Consider the following 22543-nt stretch of genomic DNA (forward strand, 5'->3'; position numbering starts at 1 on the left):
AGCCAATCAGCAGCGGTTCACCTCGGATCGGCATGCAATGACGCGTTCAGTTTTATAGTCATGTGAACAAACTCAGGGAAATAATCTTTCTTTTTGAAACCCCCAACTACTAATTTAAATGCTCATTACCGCATTCTGGTTTTACATCCTCTATTCTGCACAAATAGATGTTATTTCATCAATGTGAGTAAAAGCCAAAAGAATAATCTCTCAAAGATTAAGGCTCTGCACTAATTTATTATATAACAATTTTAAACTAAACTAATTATCGTTTGGCTGCTATAACATCCAATATCATTATCAACATCCCAATACTGCTTCCAATATGCAGGACAACAGTATTTATTCATTCATCTTTGTTTTCTTAGAAAGACATTAGACATGTCAGTTTGATCAACACAAACACAAACACTTGATCAAATGGTAGTACCTCTTTTAATATTCACAGCACATGATTCTACAAGGTGTGACCTTAATGTACAACAGTGGTTGGCCCTGGTAACCGGGTTTACTCCACCCTCTACTGGCAGGACATGAAATCCTCTTCTGCTTCAAATGAAATCTGGTTCCTCTGGTGAAGAATTAAACATCAGTATGATACAAAGGCAATTCACTAAGAACAAAATACCCAAAAGGTATGAATTATAGATTTTTACAGTCTTCTTCAAAAAACACAAAAACTGTGGTGAGGGTATGAGCTCAAAAATACAGACTTTGCTTTTGTTTTTACCTTTAACTACCAAGAATACAGACGGAAGCATGAACTACACAACTTCAAATATACAAAATATAGGAAACAGCTAAAAGCAAGTACAATATTCACAGCAAGGAGTCTCGTCTCTGGTGAACTTGAAGGAGCACACAACACATTCAGAACAGTGTCGTTTTATTGTTTATTTGAACCTAAGAAAATGTCCTTGTAGTGTAAAAAAAAGTCTTTGCAGAAGTCTGTGCACTCCCAATTGTTCACAGCAGATCTCACTTAACCAGATGTTCTGATATTCATTAACATCTGCTACAGTTTCAGCATCCTCTCCCTTCATGTCCATAGTTCAGCCAAACCCTACCACCTCCCTCTGTGGAAAGGTGGGGGAACAAATCCCGGCCTCCCATTTCGGAAATGCCTACCGTCTCTGTCATCCATGCCTTCTGGTCCCATAGAAGGAGGTCGAAGAAAAGGAGGACCGCGAGGAGGAAAGGGCATAGGCATTCTGAACCTGTCTGGTGGAAACATTGGTCCTCCTGGCATCATTTGCGGGGGCATGTGTGGCATGTTTGGAGGTGGGAGGAAGGGAGGTAGATGAGGATTCGACATCCCTGGAGGAGCCTGAAGAGGCGGCATACCCAGTCTGGGACCCTGCATGATGCCTGGACCCGTCAGGTTCATCACTGGTGCTGAAGGAGACCCCAGCTGGTTGTCAGTGAGCATATCTATGGGTGTGCCTTTGTCTCCTATAGAATCCTTTATTGAATTCTCTGCTGCAAAAGAGGACAAGATAAGGTTTAATTGATCCCCAAGCAAAGCAAAAGATTTGTTGTTTTTATCAAGTCCAAAGAGGAGTTACTTTTAATCTACACATCTGCATTGCAATCACATCTCACTCTTCAAAAATCCACACAATTTTCCCCTATATATACAGTATATGTCTAACCTGGTGCCAGCTTTGAAGGGTCAAAGTCAGTGGGGATGAAAGGAGCTCCACCTGGAGGCATGGCTGGAGGGGACAGCATGACGGGGCTAGGAAAAGCAGGCGGACTTCTGATCGTTGCTGTCTGTTCAACTGGTGGCACCTAGAACACACAGAAACACAATGGCAACCCTATTTAGATCAAAGAGAAATGAGCAAGAAAGCCAGCTTCAAGCTGTCAGCGGAAAGAAGAACTTTATTTCTTCTTCTGATCTCACAACTTCTGATGTCACAGCATGAAGCAGCTTATTGATTCCATCCCATGTGAATTCCTCTCATGCAGGAAAAAAAAGCTCTTGAAGTATTTTCTGTACGATCATTCTACAAGTGACGTTTTCATTTTCTGTGTTCTCAGAAGACAATAAATCATACATTATCCTACTCCAACGCTAACCTAGATGTAAGTTAAATGAGAAAAAAAGGAATACATCGTATAGAGTAGCAACAATTTTAAGATGGTACTGGGAGTGGTAGAGGAAGCTTTATTGTAGCTTTAAAACACGTTGGTTCAATGGAACATGGAAAACATCTGCTGAATTCAGCTCAGCCTAGTTTAGAGACAAACTTTGGTATGCAGATGTACACAGACCCTGTAAATGTAAACACTGTGACATAATGATGCATTTCGGATGGATTCAGCTGCAAAATACTTTTATTAGAAAAGTGAAAAACTAACTGAGGTCAGTAAATGAATCAGTCCTGAATCCAAAATAAAAGCTCTGCCCCAGGTTAGAACAAGAATAAGAAGCTCCTTTACTGGGCAGGTAGGATTGCTCTGCACATGTTAAATTGTACTCATTCAAGTTAGAAGGAAGGACGCTGGAATGATGATAAAATAAGGATTTCTGGTACAAAACAGGACATTCAGAATCAAGACAATTCTGTAGCTCAGTACAAGTCCTCTTGCATTGACATCAACTGTTAATTGCTTTGTTACTTAACTCCTGAATACATTGACTGAGCCCAACATCAACCGTCAGAATACCTTTTTAAATACACACAAAAAAGGTATCGATGTCACTGCAGTACGCATTTCTGAAAACAACACCCACATGCTATTTTAAAGCTTAAGTGTAAGATAAAGAGTAAGACCACGAGGGACAAACAGGGGTTTCAGTTTCACACCACACCACTGCCTCACAAACCATTCCATTGTACTTGTATATATTACTTACTTACTTTGTTAACACTACAATCACACATAGTAAACAGACATTAACATACAGACTACAGAAGAACGGAAGCCGTTTATGGCAGAATGTCACTACTGAGCCTTTTTGTAAGAGGAAAGTTAGGAGTTGTAATTTGAGGTGCTGTTGGTGACTGCTGAGGGACACAGACACATGAGGTGAATTATTAAACTAAACAGGGTGCAATCCCTCACCCTAACAGTGCTGAACAATTCCTGTGTTTAATTTAATTACCCTGAACAAGCACAACTTCAGGTTTGACAGAGTTATTCAACAGGTCAAAGTTGCAGCCAATACAGTGGCTGTGCTTTAAGGTAAACAAAGGTGGAGACGTGAGATGGTTAGAAGTGTCTAAGCGCCTGAGGAGGTTCAGAGTTCAAATACTTGGACTATGAAAGGACAACCAAATGTAAGCTATCTATTTTTTTAAGACAGATGGCCACATTTTATAGAAAGCTTCTTTTGAGATATCCTGCTGACTAACAAACTAACAATGGGTATACATGTAAGTAGGTGACATAAGTTAACAATTTATGGGCTTAACTATTCACAGACAAAATGTATCGCTCTATGACTGAGGTCAAGAGGCCTTTCTCTGTGATCACAGTATCAGATATCACTAAACTGCAATTCACACTTAAGCTACATTACATGAGCATACAAATGACGTAAGTTTATAAATGACATAAATGTACTTATATATTTCAACTTGCAATTTAAAGTCAAAGAGCTTGTTAATAGTTTACAGCTTGCAAATCATGACTTGAATATAACTATGTATCAACCATTAATAAAGCATTAAGAAATGTTATTTGTTGCCTCATAAGTGAGAGTATATAATTATTCTAAATAAGAGAACTCAAGGTTTATGCACCTATTTGACAGTGACTTTATATGGAATATTGAAATTGAAAACAAGACTAATTTGAGAGTACATAAAATAGCGTTAGACTTAAAAATTGTATAAAAAAGACTAATATGAACTATAAACAAAGTGTCTGGAAAAGGTTATACTGAGGTTATCATATCAAAGTTGGTCAGAATGATCAAAGGCCCTGATTGGAAGAACAGAGAAGCAGGGTGCTAGAATAAGGGCTCTATATTTCTGCTATGTACGCAGGAGCCAGGCCATACAGGGCCTTGTATGTAATTCATAAAATTTTGAAATAGATTCTATTCTTTACTGGAAACCAATGGAGGGAGGCAAGAATTGGAGTGATACGAGACTAATGACCAACAACCTAGCTGCTGCATTTTGGACCATTTGGAGGTGTGCTATTGAGGACTGAGTAATGCCTGTGAGGAGAGAGTTACAGTAGTCTAAAGGGGAAAAGATTAAGGTGCGTACTAGAAGTTTGGTGTGTTTGGTTGTTAGCATAGGTTTGATAATTAGTGACACACATAAAACCTGAACTTTTTTCAGACCTTTGATACATTAAACTCAATTCAGGTTTCTTCCCAGATGGAATTGTTTTGTCCTGCATTCAACCTAAGACCCTAAATCTATCATTAACACAAACATTGTGTCTCTCCGTGAATGAACTTTTGCTCAAAGTAACCGAGCACATCAAGTTCAAACTCACAGCCTACCAGATGCTCCTAGTTGATCACTTAGAGGCTTGGCCTTGACATTCTGTCCTTGGTGCTGAAGCTGGCTGTACGAATCATAAATCTTGTTACTGATACAGAATGCAATATGTCATCCTTCAAAATGTAACTGCCTGACCTCCGAGTGCAAAACATTAGGACTGCAAATATAGGAAAATATCTCTCAAGATCTCTTCTGAGATGGAAAGCACCTAGTTTTGTTCTGACTAATATTAATCACCTGTCGCAGGATGTGATGGTAAGAACAATCACTGCACTGATAAGTCACACTTACTCATTAAGCATACATGTAACATTTTGTACAATGCTTAGCTCTGGAAAGATTTCACACATAATTTTGAAACAAATCATATTAAAGCATATTACTGTAGTAAAAATTAGGAACTGTTATTGTATAATTTCTTGTGAAAATTATTTTTATCTTAACTATTTTCAATTTTATTTTTCAAATCAAATGTTGTAAGAAAAAATATCTGATGACAAACTGTTTTGTGAAATAACACTGCACCTGAATGTTTTACACCTAATCAGGACTGCTAGTTTTCTACTGCCTTAAATGTACACAAACTAATAGTTTATCTTTCAAATTGAGCATGTATATTTGAATTTATTGATATATTGTCTAGTATAAATTTGAATAAAATGGATTTTTATAAAAAGGACACAAATATGACTTGAACAAAATGCAGAGGGTGTTAAAAATCCACCACTGGAAATTGTGAAAAAAAAGATTTTGCAAACAGCAAAACAGGGCCTCAGCAGTTTTCACCAGATGGTATAATGTTTCACCATACATTAAAAGCATTCTATCATACTGATTTGACAAAACTGGATTTGTTTTCACATAGTGGGGATGTAGACCAGTGTTCATTTTGGCAGCTATTTTAGATTTAGTCTTAGTCATCAGAGAAAAATGCTTATTAGCTTTAGTCACATTTTAGTCATTTTTATCCTTAATAGTTTTAGTCGACGTAAACTCAAAAAATTTGAGTCCAGTTTTAGTCAAAAAAAGTTATCACGTTAGTCATTACTTTTAGTCAAAACGTTTTCTCTCTTTAGAAAATGTGACCCCCCCCCCCTTCCAGTCTCCCTCTTCTTATTTTTACCTGTTTGCATCAGGTAAAATGAAGACTCTAAATTTCAGATCATCCATACAGTAAATGAAGGATGAAGACAGTGCATCTAAAGATTACTTTTCATCATCGCTTCTCAATTAAACAGTCTGACAGAAGCAGACAGCTGATGATCGCTCCTTTTTGTGCAGAAGCAGCTTCAAATGACGCGTAAAATGCCCTTTTTCTGAACATGCACAGAGCCTGAAGCAGAAAGCCTGGGTTAACAGAGAAAGTTCACAACCACCTTCGTGATACCCTTTATCTCTAACCGGCTTACCCAGTTACAGGAGTGGATTGCTTATATTTTGACAGACAGATTAGACACACAGTTGGGGAAAATATGCTTTCTGAATGTCTGACAGCTAATCACTAACATTTTAGTCCCATCTCGTCTGGTTAATAAAAACAAAACGTGTTGTCTTCAGCTCTTCGTCGTTGAAAAAAGATGGTTGACGAACATTTTTTCGTCATTAGTTCAGTTAATGAAATTAACACTGATGTAGACATTTGTCCCACATTATAAAATGTTTAAAAAGAAAAGGAGATAGAAAAAGACTTTGGAGAATTACTTCAATGATCTTTTTCGCGGAAACACCATCTAGTGGTCGTCAGAAGAACTGAAAGTAAAGGTTATTCAGCAACGGATTTAGAATTTGTTAGCAACATTATCGATTAATACGTCAGGAGACATACTTAGTCAGCTAGTCCTGATAGTTAAAGCGCTAACGGGTTAAAACGTTTTTTCTCACTTGCGAATGAAACGGTAAAAAAACAGCATGAAGAGACACTGTTGGGCAAGAAAGGATTTTACTATGTTATCAACTGTAAAACTAGCTTAGCTCAGAACATAGTGATCCTCAAAGATCGATTTTCATTTTAATCATAATAAATTCATTAATCTGATGAAATGCCTAATGGTTGGTGGGCAGGCGTGTTCATTTCTGCCACCCACAATGTAAATTCTTAAACTGCCACAGGGGGCACTAAAGTTTGAAATTTTGAACTCTTACAAAACAGCTTTAAGTTTATTTCAAACACTATAAACACATGTCTAAAGCTCATCAAAAAAGCTACAAGGAACTTTCGTATCATTTATGGCGCCCCTGTAGAAAAAGCAGTTTCTCTCTTCTAATAGTGCCAATTGCACGCATGTGTAGTAATGTATTCTGTTTAACACTGAAAATGTTACAATACACTCTTCTGGTCTGCATGCTGAAAACTGCCTCATCAGAATCCCATCTGGTGACAGTTATACCCATTTGTTTATCAAATGGCAAAAACAAAGTATTTGATCTAAATTATTACCTTGAATATATTTTTGAGTGTTAATAAAGTGAACTTCAGCAACTAAGCTGCAAAACAAAGGTTACATCATGAGTGCTGTTATAAGAAACGCCCATTCTTTCATCTGGGCTCCATCTATCTTGCTGTTCAACATCTGCTAAGATACAAATGACAAAAAAGGGACAAGTGGTTCATGAGTCAAACTGCCTTGATGCAGTACTAATTTGGGGGTAGCAACAGAGGGGTCTGCTCTTACCCTGACGTCCACTCCATCAGCAGAAAATACAGGATATGTGCTGCTCCATTTCTCCTGCAGGTTAATTCCAGCAGACAGCTGGGCACTGGATCTTTGATCAAGACTCAGATCCCAGACGGTACCATCTCGGTTCTTTCCCTGTTGTCAATAAAATGCCTTCTTTGTTCTTTGTTCATACCTGCTACTTATAAGACATTTGGAAAGACAGCAATGAGGCAGCCCTAAAATATATGGCCTTGGTATCCTAAGATTATTCAAATGTACAAATATAATAAAAATGTTTTTAAAAAGTCCTTTTTTTCCCTCTTTCGTTACCTTCCAACCATCCCACAGCATCATCCAAGAGTGTGACTCCGAACATCCAAAGACGACTTCTATAAACACTCACCTTAGTGAGGCTCATGTGAGTCTGATCTTCTCCACACAAGGATCTCAAACGCTTGTTTTACAAGAAGCTTGCTTATAATCCATTTTAATGCTGAGCTACCTGACCCCATGCCATGCATGTAGAAGGACATTAAACTATTTTAAGATGGTTATTAACGTTGTTAAGGAAGATTTTGTACAAATAAAAAAAAAAGAAAAGGACAAATAGAGGGCAGCTCAAGGTTACGTCTCCTCCACATCCTGAATCACTCATTACTTCTACTGCATCTCACTCATATCTGCAAATACTTTATTTCTCTCCTAAGCACCAGTTGAGGATTCAAGTTGAAAATCCTGTGTAAATGACATCCACAGTAACCTAATATTTATGTTTTGTGTGTAGCAGCTTAAGTATAGACACAAACTAATTTTAATTACAAAAAACTCCATGTGATGAAAGATTAGAAATTATTTAAAGTTTTTACAGTGAAAGCCCTTCTGAGTCACGTTGGTCTTAAAATAAAGGGTAGAAATGTACTTTTAGCTGTATGAGTTTCTAGTTTTATGTCCTGTGGTTTTTCTTTTCTTTTTAATAACAGAACAAAACGCCAGCACTTGCAAATAAAGTAGTCCTGCTATTCCGTGAATAAAATAACAATTGCAGTTCAGCGATGAGCTGTCATCGGAGCTGATGTTGGCTTATTTTGAGTTCTGATTTTGTTGTGCTCACTAATGCCAACTGCCAATTCACCGGTTGCCTATTAAACAAATAGAACTGGGAAACAGTATGAAAAAGCTACATTTTTAAGTGAGACATCCAGCTGTCATTTAAGCAGTAACTGAATGCTAATTTACTGACTAAAATATATCCTATTGTTCTTCATATTGTATGTCCTGTTGGCTAAATTATGCAACATTGCTTGATTTAACTTTCTTTCCCCAGGCGTTATGTATACTAATATTAATTAAAAAAAAATTATCTTGGATTGTTTGAACAAAGGCAAAGGCAGTTTACACAGAGGTTAAGATTTTGAAATGTGGTTCCTGTGTAAACTGCACATAAATCATCTTTGCAATCTCTGCAATTCAATTGTTTGTGTGCTAAATGACCTGCAATATTTCATATACCTTGTCCAGACCAATGCAAGGGCTGACATTACAGCTTTTTGTTGTGTCCGCTTACCTGTAGAAGCAATGAGTAATAGTTGCCCTGGAAACATTTTGTTTTGGCTTTCATCTCTAGAAAATTGATCAAAAAGTTAGCAAACATGGACAGATATGAAGAGAGATATGAACATGTAAGAATTTTCTGACCTTCTAATAAAACACTGAGCTCATAAGAATGGGCTTTGACATCACACACAAACAGCCAGGCTACTGAGTGATATTTGGCAACGGTCATGAGACCAAGCAGTTTAGGGAGTTACATACACTATGCTATATTAGAGATCATTCATTTGGCCTTGTGACGAAGAGCAGATTTTTGATATCAAATCAATCTTTACACATTTCACAAAGCTTAGTCCTATTAAGCCTGACATACTAATAAGTAGACAATTCTGAAACAGAACCCCTTTAGGGAGCCCAGGGTTATACTTAAGATAAAATAAGATATTTAATTCATCTTTTAATACTGTGGGCATGTAGAAAGAGGTAAACAGGATGTACCACAAGCCCTGTAACCTCAACTGCACAGAACAGACTTCGTCTGGACATTTCAATTCAACTCCATGAGCATGTTCAAGTGCAGAATCTCTTCTATCTGCCACTGCTTAGCTATGTGCTGCTTCTTTTCTTCCTTCACCACTTCCCTGCTCCCTCTTGCTAGAAGATGGCAAGGAGTGAAACTCCATCCTTCTGGCACAACACAAATGGGCCATGTCACAATAATTGAAATGTGTCATTTGACACATTAACCACACACCAAACCTGCCATACAGACAAAAGAGCCAAGGTACAGTAGCTGAGATGTGCTGATCCAGGAAGCAAATGATATATGAAACTGCAGGTTTTCTGCAGAGTGGACACTCATTGAAATTAGCATTGTATCCTGACATATATTGTGTAAAGACATTGTGTGGGCTTAAGTAAATGCCAACATAAAAACAATATTGTGGGTGTTTAAGTGCACATTTTAGAATGAAGGCTGAGTAAACAGCAGCATCATCTTACCCTGTGGTTAAGTTTTGCTATACAAGCCGAATGCAGATGCAGATGATCAAAACTTTATAGGGAGCAATTCGCAAAGATCCCACTCATTCACACATGACTCATGTTGGTGCCATAATTTAAACATAAAAAAGGCAAATTCAATAAACGAGTGTTAGAAGTGTTTTGACCAAAAAAACCTGAGCCATGTCAAGGATGCAAAGATCTCAAACAGATGCACGCCCTTGAAAAATCTATTCATGTGGATGGTCATTATATGTGTATGTAAGATGCCTGTCATAGAACTCCAGCATTGAATTGCTGGAAATAAGTGGTAGTTTAAGATTTGGAGGGTAGCAAGTGCAGATTTCTGTAAAATCCTACATTGCAAAGAATCAGAGGGAAATTTTGAAAATCAGGGAGGCTTGACACCACAAGACTTAACATCAATTACATTCTATTTCACATTTGTTCTGTATTCCCAAAGGGAAAAAAGCTGTCAAACCCAATAATTGGACAGAAAATACAGCAGCTCTTTGCCAGCCTGCCACATCCAATAGAAAAAGCTACACACAAACATCACGAGTGAAAGCATGTTATCCTCCTAAAGTCATATTCCCTCTGATGAAATTCACTTACACGTTTGTCAGCCAGGTGTGGCCTTCACAGACAGCAGACAACTCCAACATTTCAAATTGTTGTCGTTTAAAAAAAAAAAAGAAGCAACAACTAAGTGCAACATATAGATTAATCTTATCTAAATTTCCATCCATTTCCATTTTATAAATGGACCATTAAATGGCTGGTCAAGTACAAATGAGGCCACCGTGTGCAGTCTGCTAAAGGTCACAGCAGATAGATTTTGGGCAAAAAGACAACACAGAACTTTCCTTTCTCTTTGGCTCCAGGTTTAGACCTCCACATGTTCAAAGTAGAGTGCACAGCAAGTGTCTAGACCCACAATGTTGTCTATTTTTTACAACACTTCTAAGTCCCTTTGACAAATTGCCGAAGCCTGTTAGGTGTGCTTCTCTTTGAGAAGCATAGAGTTGAGGAATCCAGTGTCTCACCACAGCAATGAATTTGCGTCTTGCAAAGAAGGGTACTGCGATGAAATAATTGCAACTTGAAGGGGAACCTCATCCATTTTAAACACCTTCTAAACCAGGTTTAGCCCCAAATACAGTGGAGTTATTTGGACACAAGTCCTACAATGGGTTGTATCATTGGGCAAAATATTAAGTTCAATCATATTAAGAGCTTATTGGATTATTTTTTTTTAAATTCAGGTCAGCAGCTCCTTGCACTTATATGCCATTAAATACAAACCTTCACTGAACGTTTATGATGTAAGAAAGTCATAAGTATGAAAATCATAACTTCAGCAATAAAAGACTGAAAAACAGGACTGTGTCATCAGTAAGGCATTGATATGGATCTCAGATACACTGATAGCCAAGACAACAAGCAAGAGTAGTTTGAGCAGTAGTGCAGTTACGGATTGAGTATCCACTTATAAATGGAGTAATGGCACTTGCTTGAGCTCTTTGTCCAGGATAGAAAAAAGATCAGTAACAGAAACCTACTGTATGTGCTGCAGGAAATGGACAGTGAGTAAAAATAAAACCTAAAGACATTCTGAGCCGCGTCTTCAAGTAACCATTTAACCCACATGAACAATGACCCAGGCCTTGTTTTGTTGGGCGTATTCGTCTTACCAAAACCACATCTGACAAATTCAACAATCCAACGTCTTGTCCACTTTGGTAAATCGTCGGGTTAGGCACAATATTTAGCAAAAGTTGCTGACGGCGTTGTCGGCTTACCTTGTCTCCCACTTGGACACTGTTCCTCACATTCGGGCCTTTAAGTCCAACCAGCAGCCAACAGTTAGATACTCTCGAGCTCAAGACGTGAGCAACCGTTCTTCGAAGTGAGGTGCGCAGTTTAGTAGGCCGGCTATGTATGGTAGGTGGCAAACAGTCCAGCTGGATCATGTTTTAGTATAACTTGTTTTGTTATCCATTTATGCAGAATATGGTATAGGAGGGACTTTTTGAAATACGTTTTCAGAGTTTAACAAAAGCACTAATTAAAACTTATGTATTTTTAACAGTTCAGATCATCTGATGTAAGGTCATAATCTATTACATTCAAATGTATTTTGTTGCTTTAACTTAGTTATTGCAAGCTCACCATCAGCTTGTATATTCATGAGTTGAGGGTTTACAGTAGGGCTGAACAAGGTGGTAAAAAAAATCATATTGCAAATGTGATAGATTTACAGTTAGTGGGATGATCATATTTTGTATCACCACTCATTTTCCCTGGAAAAACTCAAAATCACGATATGTAGTGAGGTTTTTTTTTTACATCTGAAAAACATTTTTCAGCCAGGGCATCTCTGCAGAACTACAGTAATTCATTTTTAATGTTGTTTTTTCACTTTTACCTTCATCCAAAAATTACAGCTTATGATATTTCACTTCGCCATATTGTGATTGTGAATTGTTCAGCACTATACCACACCCATGACGCCAACAATTTTCTCAGCAGGAAGCAAATGTATCTACACCCCCAATCTTAGTATTGTTGTTGTGAAAATGTGAAATTTTTTTAAATAAACAATTCCTGATAACTTTGACAAACCCAGACATGGCGACAGAACTTCTTCCCTCTACACATAAAACAGTAATTTATTAAGTTGTTTGTTATTCCCACTTTATTTTTAATGCTACTTTGCATAGTAGAAGGCTTCTGAGTGAAGACGTGAATCTTTTGTGAAGGAAAAGGAGAAACGGATGAATAAGCATTATTGTATTAAATCCCCTCAGTAGAGGAGCTTATCTGAACTGTGCAAAAGTGGATCAAAATCCCCAAATTACATGCGTCTGCTTATTTTGCGACTTTGAAACAACCCTTTTGTTGTAAAGACATGAAACAGACATGTTGACAACCCTTCTTAGAGAATAAATAATCTGATATTCATTCAAAACTGAAACATTTTTCTTTTCGTAAACCAGTTTAATTCAGCACTCCAAAATACTATCACTAACCACATCTGTTGCACACACCTTGACTAAGGAGGGATTCTAAGAATCTAAATACACCATTACAAGAACTAAATGTTCCTAAACTCGCTTAAACAGTTGGTTAACTCAAAGATCCAACTTTTTTTCAGTCCCAGCATCAAAGAGCAATACGTGTTTGTTATGGGTTTCTTTGAAGAGCTAGGTGAAAGAATGCATACATCTTCTAATGGCAAATTCTATCCAATTTATATCATACCAAAGTAAGTATCTTGATATTCCAGCTTCATCAGCATTCAAGGTATCAAATTCATCTTAAAACAATTTGCATTTAAAGCATTTGCCATTTACAAGTGTACTTCAGTCGTGTGGTAATGCCACATTGAGCTCACAAGCCCACAAATCACCAAGTCAGCTGTTGCTGTTGGTCTCGTTATTAGCTGTCAATTTTACATTGGCCACGTGTAAACCAGACAAAAATAGCGCAAGTCACTCACAGTAAAAAGTGTTGACGTGATCAATAATAACTGGTGGTAGTGTACATTACAACTGATTAAGCCTTAGCCTAAGTGTGTATGCTGTCTTACACGCAAATGTTGATTTGTGTTTTTCACTGTTTATACCCTGGCAAAAACAGAATGACAATCTTAATCTATCTTTTTAAACTCTATTATGGAGGACATGGTGAGTATCTTTGGTGAAATTTCAGTTAATTTACCAAATAGTAAACTAATCAATAATGTATTAGGCCATAATTATCTGCAGTATCTACAGTACAACAGTGATGGTTTCAGGTTCAAGTCCTGAAAAATCTGTGAAAATAAGTAAGCCTTAGAAAGGTGCTATGTGTACATCTTGTCTAGTATTTTAACATTAAGTATTTCTAACTTTCCACACCGCTATTGAAATATCTTTATTTAAAGATATAATCTCGAAGATTTCAGTTTCGTTCTCTTGTGCGCACCTACTGGTTGTAACTCTTGATTTTCCTCGCTGACGGTCGCTTTTCCTTTTAGACTGTTTGCCTTCATCTGAGCGTCGAATTAGTTTTTTTTGTCTTTGGATTTTCACTTATTTTGTAGCTGTTGTCATCCATCTTTTCTTTGTTTGTTCAGCCATAGTAGATTACTGTTAACTTGCAACTCTTGCAGAGACCGGAAGTGCAGCCACTTAGCTCCGCCTACCCTCTCTGGTAGACCAATCACTGCTAGGTGGAAAACGCGTCACTAACTGTGCGCCGCTTGTGATTTTTTTCCGCGAAGACATCCAGTCCGTAATAATACTATATACTGCAAATGCAAACGCTTTAATCAGTGGGCCATAGGCTCAATCACCATTGCGTTACCTCATTCGGCGATAGATAGAGACTTAACAGACATTTATTTAAATGAAAATCTCCGAGATTATCACTTTAATGTAGAAAATTCATTGCCTTTGGTTCTCACTCTAAAATGTACTTGGAGTGACTTGATATTTGAAAAGAAGATGAAAGAGGATTTTCAGATAAGCTCCATTACTCATTTGAAACAATAATTTATTTTCTTACATCCTCCACAGGACTGTGAAAGATGGTGAAGTAAGCATTGGACACAAAGGCCAGTAAACCAATAAAATAACACTTGAAATGTTAAAAAGAAGGTGTTTAGAGACTGTATTAGCGTTACCTGAATGTGAGCAGTTATGGTCCCATCAGCTGGAACGCTTTCCAGTGCTCCATTAACAGCTGCTGGGTTGTGGAGGTCCTTGGCATTATTCCAATCTGTGCACAAAGGAAAATACAACATAAGGGAAACTGTTGCCAATATCCTTCAGTGGACCGATCTTTGGTAAGTGCACCTCTGGTCAATGGTTAAGTGGTTACCTGGATTTAGTGTCTCTGTGTCCAGCATGCCCCCTTCCCGATAGCCCTCCAACTCCTCAACTTTGACTTTGCTCCAGGGGATGTAGGTAACTCCCCGCTCCACATCCCAGAACTTTTTGTGAGCTGATTTTATACCTTTGTTTAAAGCCCAGGCAATCTAGACAAGAAAGACAGTAGTTATAATCATCAAGTGAACAATCACTTCCAAAAGAACATACACAGAGCCAAAACATCATAGCAACTTGTTTTAGAGCATATGTACCTTAACAGGTTTCTGGTTGACTTTGTATGACCCTCTGCTGAGTTTGTTTAAGGCTGTATTGGCATCTTGTCTGTGAACCATAACAATGTAAGCACAACCCCTCGGAGGAATCATCTGGACAAAGAGAAAGCAAATAGATGTTGAAATACCTGATCAAAGAGCATTACAAACATCTTTGACATGAATTATCCAAACTTACATTGATAGACTCAATCTGGCCAAACTCTTCCAAAAGAGACATCACGTCAGACTGCTGAGTTTTCTTGTCTAGTTGTCCAACCCAAAGTGTAGTGCTGCAAACTAATGAAAAACATCAGATTAATGTTATTTTTAACTTTAGATAAAAATTCTCAACACTCACCATTTTTTTCTATCTTACAGTATATGTTATCCTGGGTATTGTTGACTTGAAATCTATACCTTAGCTATAACTCATATAATTTGGCAACCGAAAAGCATGGTATCTTGTCGTCTCTATAAGCAACCAGTTGCTCTGTATTTTTAAATAACTTATCCTCTGCCTGCAGAGTTCAACATTCTGTCAAAAGGGGCTTTTTCGACCAAAAGTTCCAGGAACTTATCTTCAAAGAACTAAATGGTTCCTGTGGCCCACTGTTGTCTGCGTTTCCACAGCAATCAAGTTCCGGGAAGATTATGCAAATTAGGCCAATGACGTATGGAGAAGCAATAAAAGTAACTGCACTACACCGCCAGTCCAGTAGGTGGCGGTAAGAAGAAGATGAAGGCCAGACAACTAAGATGATTCCATAAAACACGACAACAGGCCAGTATCATCATTTGTGCGACACTAAAGTTAGCCTGTTAGCATGGAGGAGGCTGTTGTAAGCTTTCTTCTCTGACTCCATCTCAAAGCAAGGTGATAAACAATGTGGAAGCATAAAATAAAATGCTGCAAGTACTTGACCAATCAGAAACTGCAGGCCCCGCCCTGAAAGCTCCTGGACCTGTGGAAATTACTACCCCCCGAGCAGGGACTTTTCAGGGGGTAAATCAATTACCCCAGAACTAAATTTAGACCCTGGTTCCTGCTTTCAAAATGCACAGAATTCGTCAAAAAGCACCTGAAGTGAATGAGACTGCTGCTGATGTTCCATTAATTTCTTTCATTATCTTTAACCATATGCAATAAAAAAAACACACAAAAAAAAAAACAATCACTGCAGATCACAATAACACAACAGAACAGATTCTGAGACAGTTAAAGCAAAAACAAATCCAAAGGAAATGTAAAGACCATCCAAAAATCCAAATCAAAGCAGAGAACAGCTATAAAAACGCATTTTGCAGAGGCACAAGGAACAGCACAATTTAGAAAATCCTAGAGGTGTACTGCATGCATTACTATTGTAACATTTCTTTGACCTTTTATAGATAGAATATACTGTACATTTTATATGGAACTGACCTATGTTTGAGCTCATGCCTATCTGTGACAAAGAGACATAATAATGAATAAAAAGAAGTATATAACTACTTTGCCATCTCTGTACTGGGTATAGCCTGATGGCAGATAATCCAATATGAGGTTCAAACATGGCAAATAATGCCACTGAAATTGGAAGACACAATTTTTAAATGCTACCCTGGAGCCCTGAACAAATGATATTGTCTTATGCCCTTTTTGTCAAATTTTTACACCGGCTGGTGAAATTTTCGGATTAGTTTCCCATAAATTTTGCAAAGAGATAAGCTAATGATGAACTCATCAAAGCAAACGATTGGCTATTTGCTACAGCCTCTTCCTAAATAATTATCTACTTCAATAAGAACAAAACTGAGGTCTCATTAAAATAAACGCTAACAGAGAGAAAAAAGTGGACAGTATAGAAAGTATAGTATCATCTGGTCACCAACAACATGACTGAATACAGCATCTGTCAGTGGTTACGTGACTATTTTAACCAATACAAAAATATGAAGCCTTGGCTGTGGAAATTAAAATAGGGTAGAAGTGGTACGTTCCATGGACACAACATTAGTGAGTTTAAGTATCTTTAAAAAAATGTATGCAGCAGAGATACAGGACATAGACATGTACGTACAAACACCAATGTAAGCATCATGACATTTACTGGCTTGCTTCTGTTTTGGCACATACCACTGAGTGTCTGGCCCTTTATGCTGGGAAGACCTTTCTGCCTGCGCTCTCTGTCCTTCTCTCTTTCACTTCTGTCCTGAGAAGCAGAGCGAGATCCCCAGCGCCATTCTCTGGAGCGAGAACGAGAACGTCGATGCCTAGGTCTTCTTGAGCGAGACGAAGATCTTGATCTTCTTCTTCTGGGAGATCTGAAACATTGAAGATTGAATCAGCTTAACATAATGTCACGAACGTAGGCACATTCAACATTAGCAAAGTAGTAAATGATAGCCTAAACAGAGCTCTGGGATTTAAAGCCAGCATTAAATGCGCTGTGCCTTCTGATGTGGTATTGTACCCTTCAGCTTCCTGAAACATGCAGCAGATTACCCAATTATTCAACAATAGTGTAACATGTCACCCAACAAAACCTATGAAAAAAAAATCACTGTATTTGAAGACATCTAACTGAAATCAATGGCATCACACATTTTTCTCTGATGATCACAGCCTCTTACCTTGAACCAGATCTGGATCTTGATCTCCTACCATGGCCTCTGTGTCTGCCCTCCCGCCTCTTAGCTGAGTCTTCCCTTGAATTTTCCTGTTAGAAAATGATGAAATTAAAATTTTAGTTTCATCAAATAAATGAGAGGTTGTCAAGTTCCAATAAAAAGAGTTCACACCATGGTTCTCATATTAAAATGTGGCACACAATAAAAACGTCCCTGCCAATTGAGGTTACTCTGACAGTAGCTTGCTTCAACTGTAGTAATGAGGAAAACTAACAGGAATATAAATTAAATTCTAAAGCAAATAAAGTAGAACTTTGGATTTACCTGTGATTGTGGATAAGCCTCATTTATGGAAGAGTATTCATCTTGCATCATGTGACGTACACCATGACTAATTCCTCTGCCGTGCTGACGGATAACAAAGATACAGGCACAGGAGATAGTCAGAAAGCAGAAAACACAAATGTATTTGCCACCAAAGCTTGAAAGTCCACACAGTTAAAGGACAAAGTGTGAAAAGAGCAACTTTGTTTGCTTAAAACAATGTAAAGACAGAATTGCTCTTTGAAAGTTAGTGGACTTTTTTATATATTACTGTAATAATCTAATCAGTACCTCTGTATTACCAGTCTGAGCCATCATATGTGGATGAATATTCTCTCTGTTGGGCATCTGACCAGGAAACTGGTTGTACATATTTTCAGGAATGCCACTGGAATAATAAAACAAACAACACCTCAACAATCATTACCTTCGTTAATAGTAGATATTTTGACATTTAATAGGAGCAACAGCACAGATATAGTTATTAACGTGAATAAAGTCTCCATTCATTCTGGGATTTCAGATCCAAAACCTTTGTGTTGTTCATTCTGGGTCTTTGGTATAGCTGACTATGACATTGCAATATAACTGAGTAATTAAAAGGCTTCACATGTGATGTTGATGCTGTACAAGAATAACAGGCTTATTACCACTAACTGATGTGTTACCATCCACTACATCCACAAAACAAAGAAAGATATTATCCTTCTGAAAATATCCATATGTATGGAAGTGAAGAAAGAACATTTTGTGAACCAATATCAGGAAAAATTTGAGCCCGAGTGAGATGTAATAGCAAATACTCAAGAGACGACTTTAACAATAAATAAATGTATTACTAAATATAAGCTGCACTGATTGAAAACACCAAGTTTTTTTATTCAGCTGTCAGAGATTAAGTACCATCAACAGTGTAATTTAGGAAAATGATTTTGAAGTCTCAACCTAAAAATGAAGCTGTGCTGTTTCCCTGCACGTTCACTCAGAACATACAAAAACCTATCAACATATAAATATTATGAAACTTACTGTAGCTGGGCACCGCCTTCTTTGGCCATCATATCCTCAGGTTCATCATCATAATCAAATCGGTCTAGGAGTTTCTGAAGAAATACATACATATTACACAGTCAGGTAAATGAGAAAGTAATTTGTTGATGATCACAGCAGGTAATGTCGCATTTTGAGCTATGCTGTTACCTCAGCTAAAGAGCTCTTCTTCTCTGTGTGTGCATCATATGGGTGGGGCTGGGTCACAGGCATCTGGGGTGGGTTTGGTATGTTACTTGCAATGGCTGGTAGACTCTTCTCTGCCTGCTGGAAGCTCTGGAGCATCCTCTGCAGCTGCAGGAGGGAGAGGGACGAGTCATATAAAATATGAACAATTCTAACCGTTCTGCCATTATCAAATACTGCCAGAGGCACTTTAACCAATGTATTACTTACCTCTTGACCATGGGGGGACTGAAACAGCTGTGCCACAGCTGCTAAGGCATCAGGAGTGGGTAGCTGGGGCACAGCAGGCACAACTGAGGCACTAGTGACAGGAGGCTGCGTTTCTGGTTGGGGGTCTACAGGAACTGTGCAGACATATATATTTGCATGACATCCTTGTATGAGGTTCATCAAGCTTTGGACAAGTTACAACCTCACATCAACAAGAAAATAACAAACATCTAAACATTGTCAACAAAGAAATATTCTCTACCTTCAAGTATAGGGGCAGAAACAATGGCTCCATTGGCCATATCCATTAGTGGCTGAATGATGTCCATGTCGAACACACCATTCTTCTGCCACAGGTTCAGGACACGGACAATTTTGCTCTGATAAATGAAAAAAAAAGCCATACAAACCTTTAGATATTTCTTGTCATAATTCATTGTAATTATAGAAAATACCAGAAAGCATAAATATAGAGCACCTTATCATCCTCTGGGCAGTGGTAAAGGTTTTGAAAGGTGTCTGTGAAGTTCTTCAAGAATCTGGGCGCAAATACGTCCTTGTCAACACCAAACTGATGCCTTGACTGTCGCACAATGGAATCAACCACGTACAAACCAGGGACTTTTAGGTCTGGTTTGCACTTATATTTTAAAAAAGGAAAAAAAAAAAAAAGGATTAACAAATTGCATTTAAAGTGCACTTTGATCTCAATATGATATACAGTCAGAGACTCTTCAATACATACCTTCTTAATGAACTTTTCAACAATCTGGACAACATGCTTGTAAAGCTAATAAAAGACAAAAAAACGTCATCAGTCATTGCAGCATACTACATAATACTAATGCAAGTTATCACCACAGAAACAGCCCTGAAAAATAGTAAAGACAAAATTCTCATTGACCACACAACTACTATCATCAGTCATTTTAACATAAAAGTGACTGGCATTGAATGGAAGATTTACCTGATTTCTTAAAATAGATGCACCCATTATGGTCACACACATAATTTCTAACAAATCATGTTTAATTTGTTGATTCCTTTGAAGCAATCACATCCCAAAAAAGGAATCAGGTTTTGAAGACAATAAAAGGCACATTCAAATATTGTGGGTTTTTAAAAAATTTACTGAGCCCCTTAAGCCTGGCATGATAAAAACCTGTACCCTAAAATCACTCCATTGCCTTATACGGTTAAGCTAAATCGAAAAGGAGGAAACCAATTTGGAAAATGGAAAACCAAAACAAAAATATCAGTGAAAACTCAAAACATATCAACTACTAGCATAGCACTGTCCAAGAGTTATATCTCTGCTCTTCTCTTCTCCCTGTCTCTACATGTCCACCTATGGTTGTCACTCATCAAAGCTATAGTAGCAGGACTACTATGATGATATCACACCCTCTTTATATCTCAGAAATATGAGTACATCATATTACAAATTAAACTTTTGCATCATGCAATGCTCACTACAAGAGGTCAGTAGTTGATGTGAAAATCATAAGTAGCTTTAGAATCAAACTTGTTTATATTTCTTGAGATGATAAACAAACTACAAAGTCCATGCAATTCCTACTAGTATTGGCAACAACATAATGTGACAACTGTGACAATTAAATTGATACCTTATTTAATGACTTTACCTTGATAGCTTTGATGGCTGATTTTGTTACTGACATCATCTTTGCACGGGATATTGGAGGCTTCATGTCAATCATGGAGAACAACTGGTTTGTTGTTTGGGGAAAAAATAAAAAAAATAACATCAGGTCATTTGTAAACAGAAAATAATACTGGTAAACAACACATTTGGAAATTATGCCCGCTTCACACAAAAAACCCCCAACCACAAACACACAACCAGTTCCCACAGGTAGATAACACATATGAGTTACAACAAACGCCACGATTTTGCAATTCAATGTATAATGTTATGTATGCATCATACGAACACATAAAACACAGACCACAGAACACACGTCCTGAGGTGTAAAGCATACATACTAACTAATAATCCAATCACATGGTTAATTTATGTCGGTGTGATGTATGTTAGTAATGATTGTAACTCACAAGCAATCACGTTAGCGGGTAGCAGTGCTAACGTTACCCGTTGGCCTTAAGTTAAATTAAATGACAGCTATATTTTAAGAACAACAGGAGGGTACATAGAGAACTCAAAATGAGTGGTTTGGAAAACTAAGTGTCTCTAAACATTTATACTGACATTTCATCATGGTCTCAGTGGTGTAGGTTAATAATTAACTGAACACTGGAGCCCAAGGCCTTGCAGAATTAACGTACAAACTCGACTTAAGCTAGTGGCTAACAAATCCGATGAAGCAATGTTTACGTTTTGACGGACCAGTTTAACTGAATAAACGTTTCTGCCTGATAATTAACCAATTCAGAAGTTGAATGTAATAACTATTAACCTAATAACCAAACTAGTTTGCAAACATTGACTAAAACTAACTGGCATTGGTTAGTGCTAACGTTAGCATACGGGTTTAGCTCTGAGGGCAAACTTTACCTCCATGTTGAACGCGTTCACTGCATCCATAATGGTTTGTTATATTGACAGCCGATTGACGAACGTGTCCACTCTATCCTTGTATAACCATGCGTCGTTAAAAAGTTCAATTCATAACCAGCTACGAAGAATAGCTGTATTTTTGTTATTCTAATGTGGCCACATCGCTGTCCAAGGCTCTGCTATGCTAGCAACTGCTGTTAGCTCAGCGGTTCCACCCCTTGCGTGTCTGTTAGCGTCTGATGTCATAGGGTTATGCTGCATTCAAGAATATCGGAAAGTGAGGAACGTCGTTTGTTTGGCGTTCCGATCACATGTTTTTCTGTTAAAGGCGGAACTTTCTAGAAATACACACTCTGGATAACTGATGTGAGATTTTCAGACATGTTATGCATTCAATAACCAATAAGTGTTGCATTTGATCATTTATTACATTTGAATACAACCAAGAATTTACATTGATTTATTCTTTAGCACAATTTTCCCAGATTACCGAGGAGCGTATGAAAGCGGCCACCCTGCATGCTGGTGACGCAGACTGAAATGACAAAAATGAATATATAGATTAATCAACACAAATGGTATATTTATCAGGCTTTATACTAAAGAGTTTGCATGAATTTATATTATTGGGTTCAATTCTGCCCACAGGTTTTTGACCCTATTTTAAATATACAGTAAGTTTATATCCCTTTGTTTAAATGTGATATAAAAAGGTAATTTTATGATTATAAAAGTTGTAAAACATATTAATGAAACTACGACATATTGTTCGTTACTGATTTGAGATATTAGATTTAGTTTGTTATCAATATTC

The 22543-nt window shown here is 37.6% G+C and overlaps 1 protein-coding gene across 1 annotated transcript; it reads right to left on the minus strand.

The window, feature by feature from the left end:
* Nucleotides 1-432: 432 nt before the first annotated feature.
* On the minus strand, nt 433-21938 carry LOC138597508 (SR-related and CTD-associated factor 4-like). The gene is made up of 18 exons (XM_069669114.1): nt 21727-21938; nt 20837-20920; nt 19936-19980; nt 19669-19830; nt 19453-19570; nt 19191-19324; nt 18945-19088; nt 18774-18847; nt 18036-18132; nt 17745-17828; nt 17424-17509; nt 16927-17114; nt 15007-15107; nt 14808-14921; nt 14546-14702; nt 14349-14443; nt 1653-1791; nt 433-1479 (listed from the first exon to the last, which is right to left on the minus strand). Exons 1-18 carry the CDS (start codon nt 21754-21756, stop codon nt 1064-1066), a joined length of 2268 nt encoding a protein of 755 aa, XP_069525215.1. The 5' UTR covers nt 21757-21938; the 3' UTR covers nt 433-1063.
* Nucleotides 21939-22543: the final 605 nt, after the last annotated feature.

This window comes from Semicossyphus pulcher, unplaced genomic scaffold, assembly GCF_022749685.1.
Source record: "Semicossyphus pulcher isolate SPU_LCO1_2020_fin unplaced genomic scaffold, fSemPul1.0.p SCAF_19, whole genome shotgun sequence".
Lineage (NCBI taxonomy): Eukaryota > Metazoa > Chordata > Actinopteri > Labriformes > Labridae > Semicossyphus > Semicossyphus pulcher.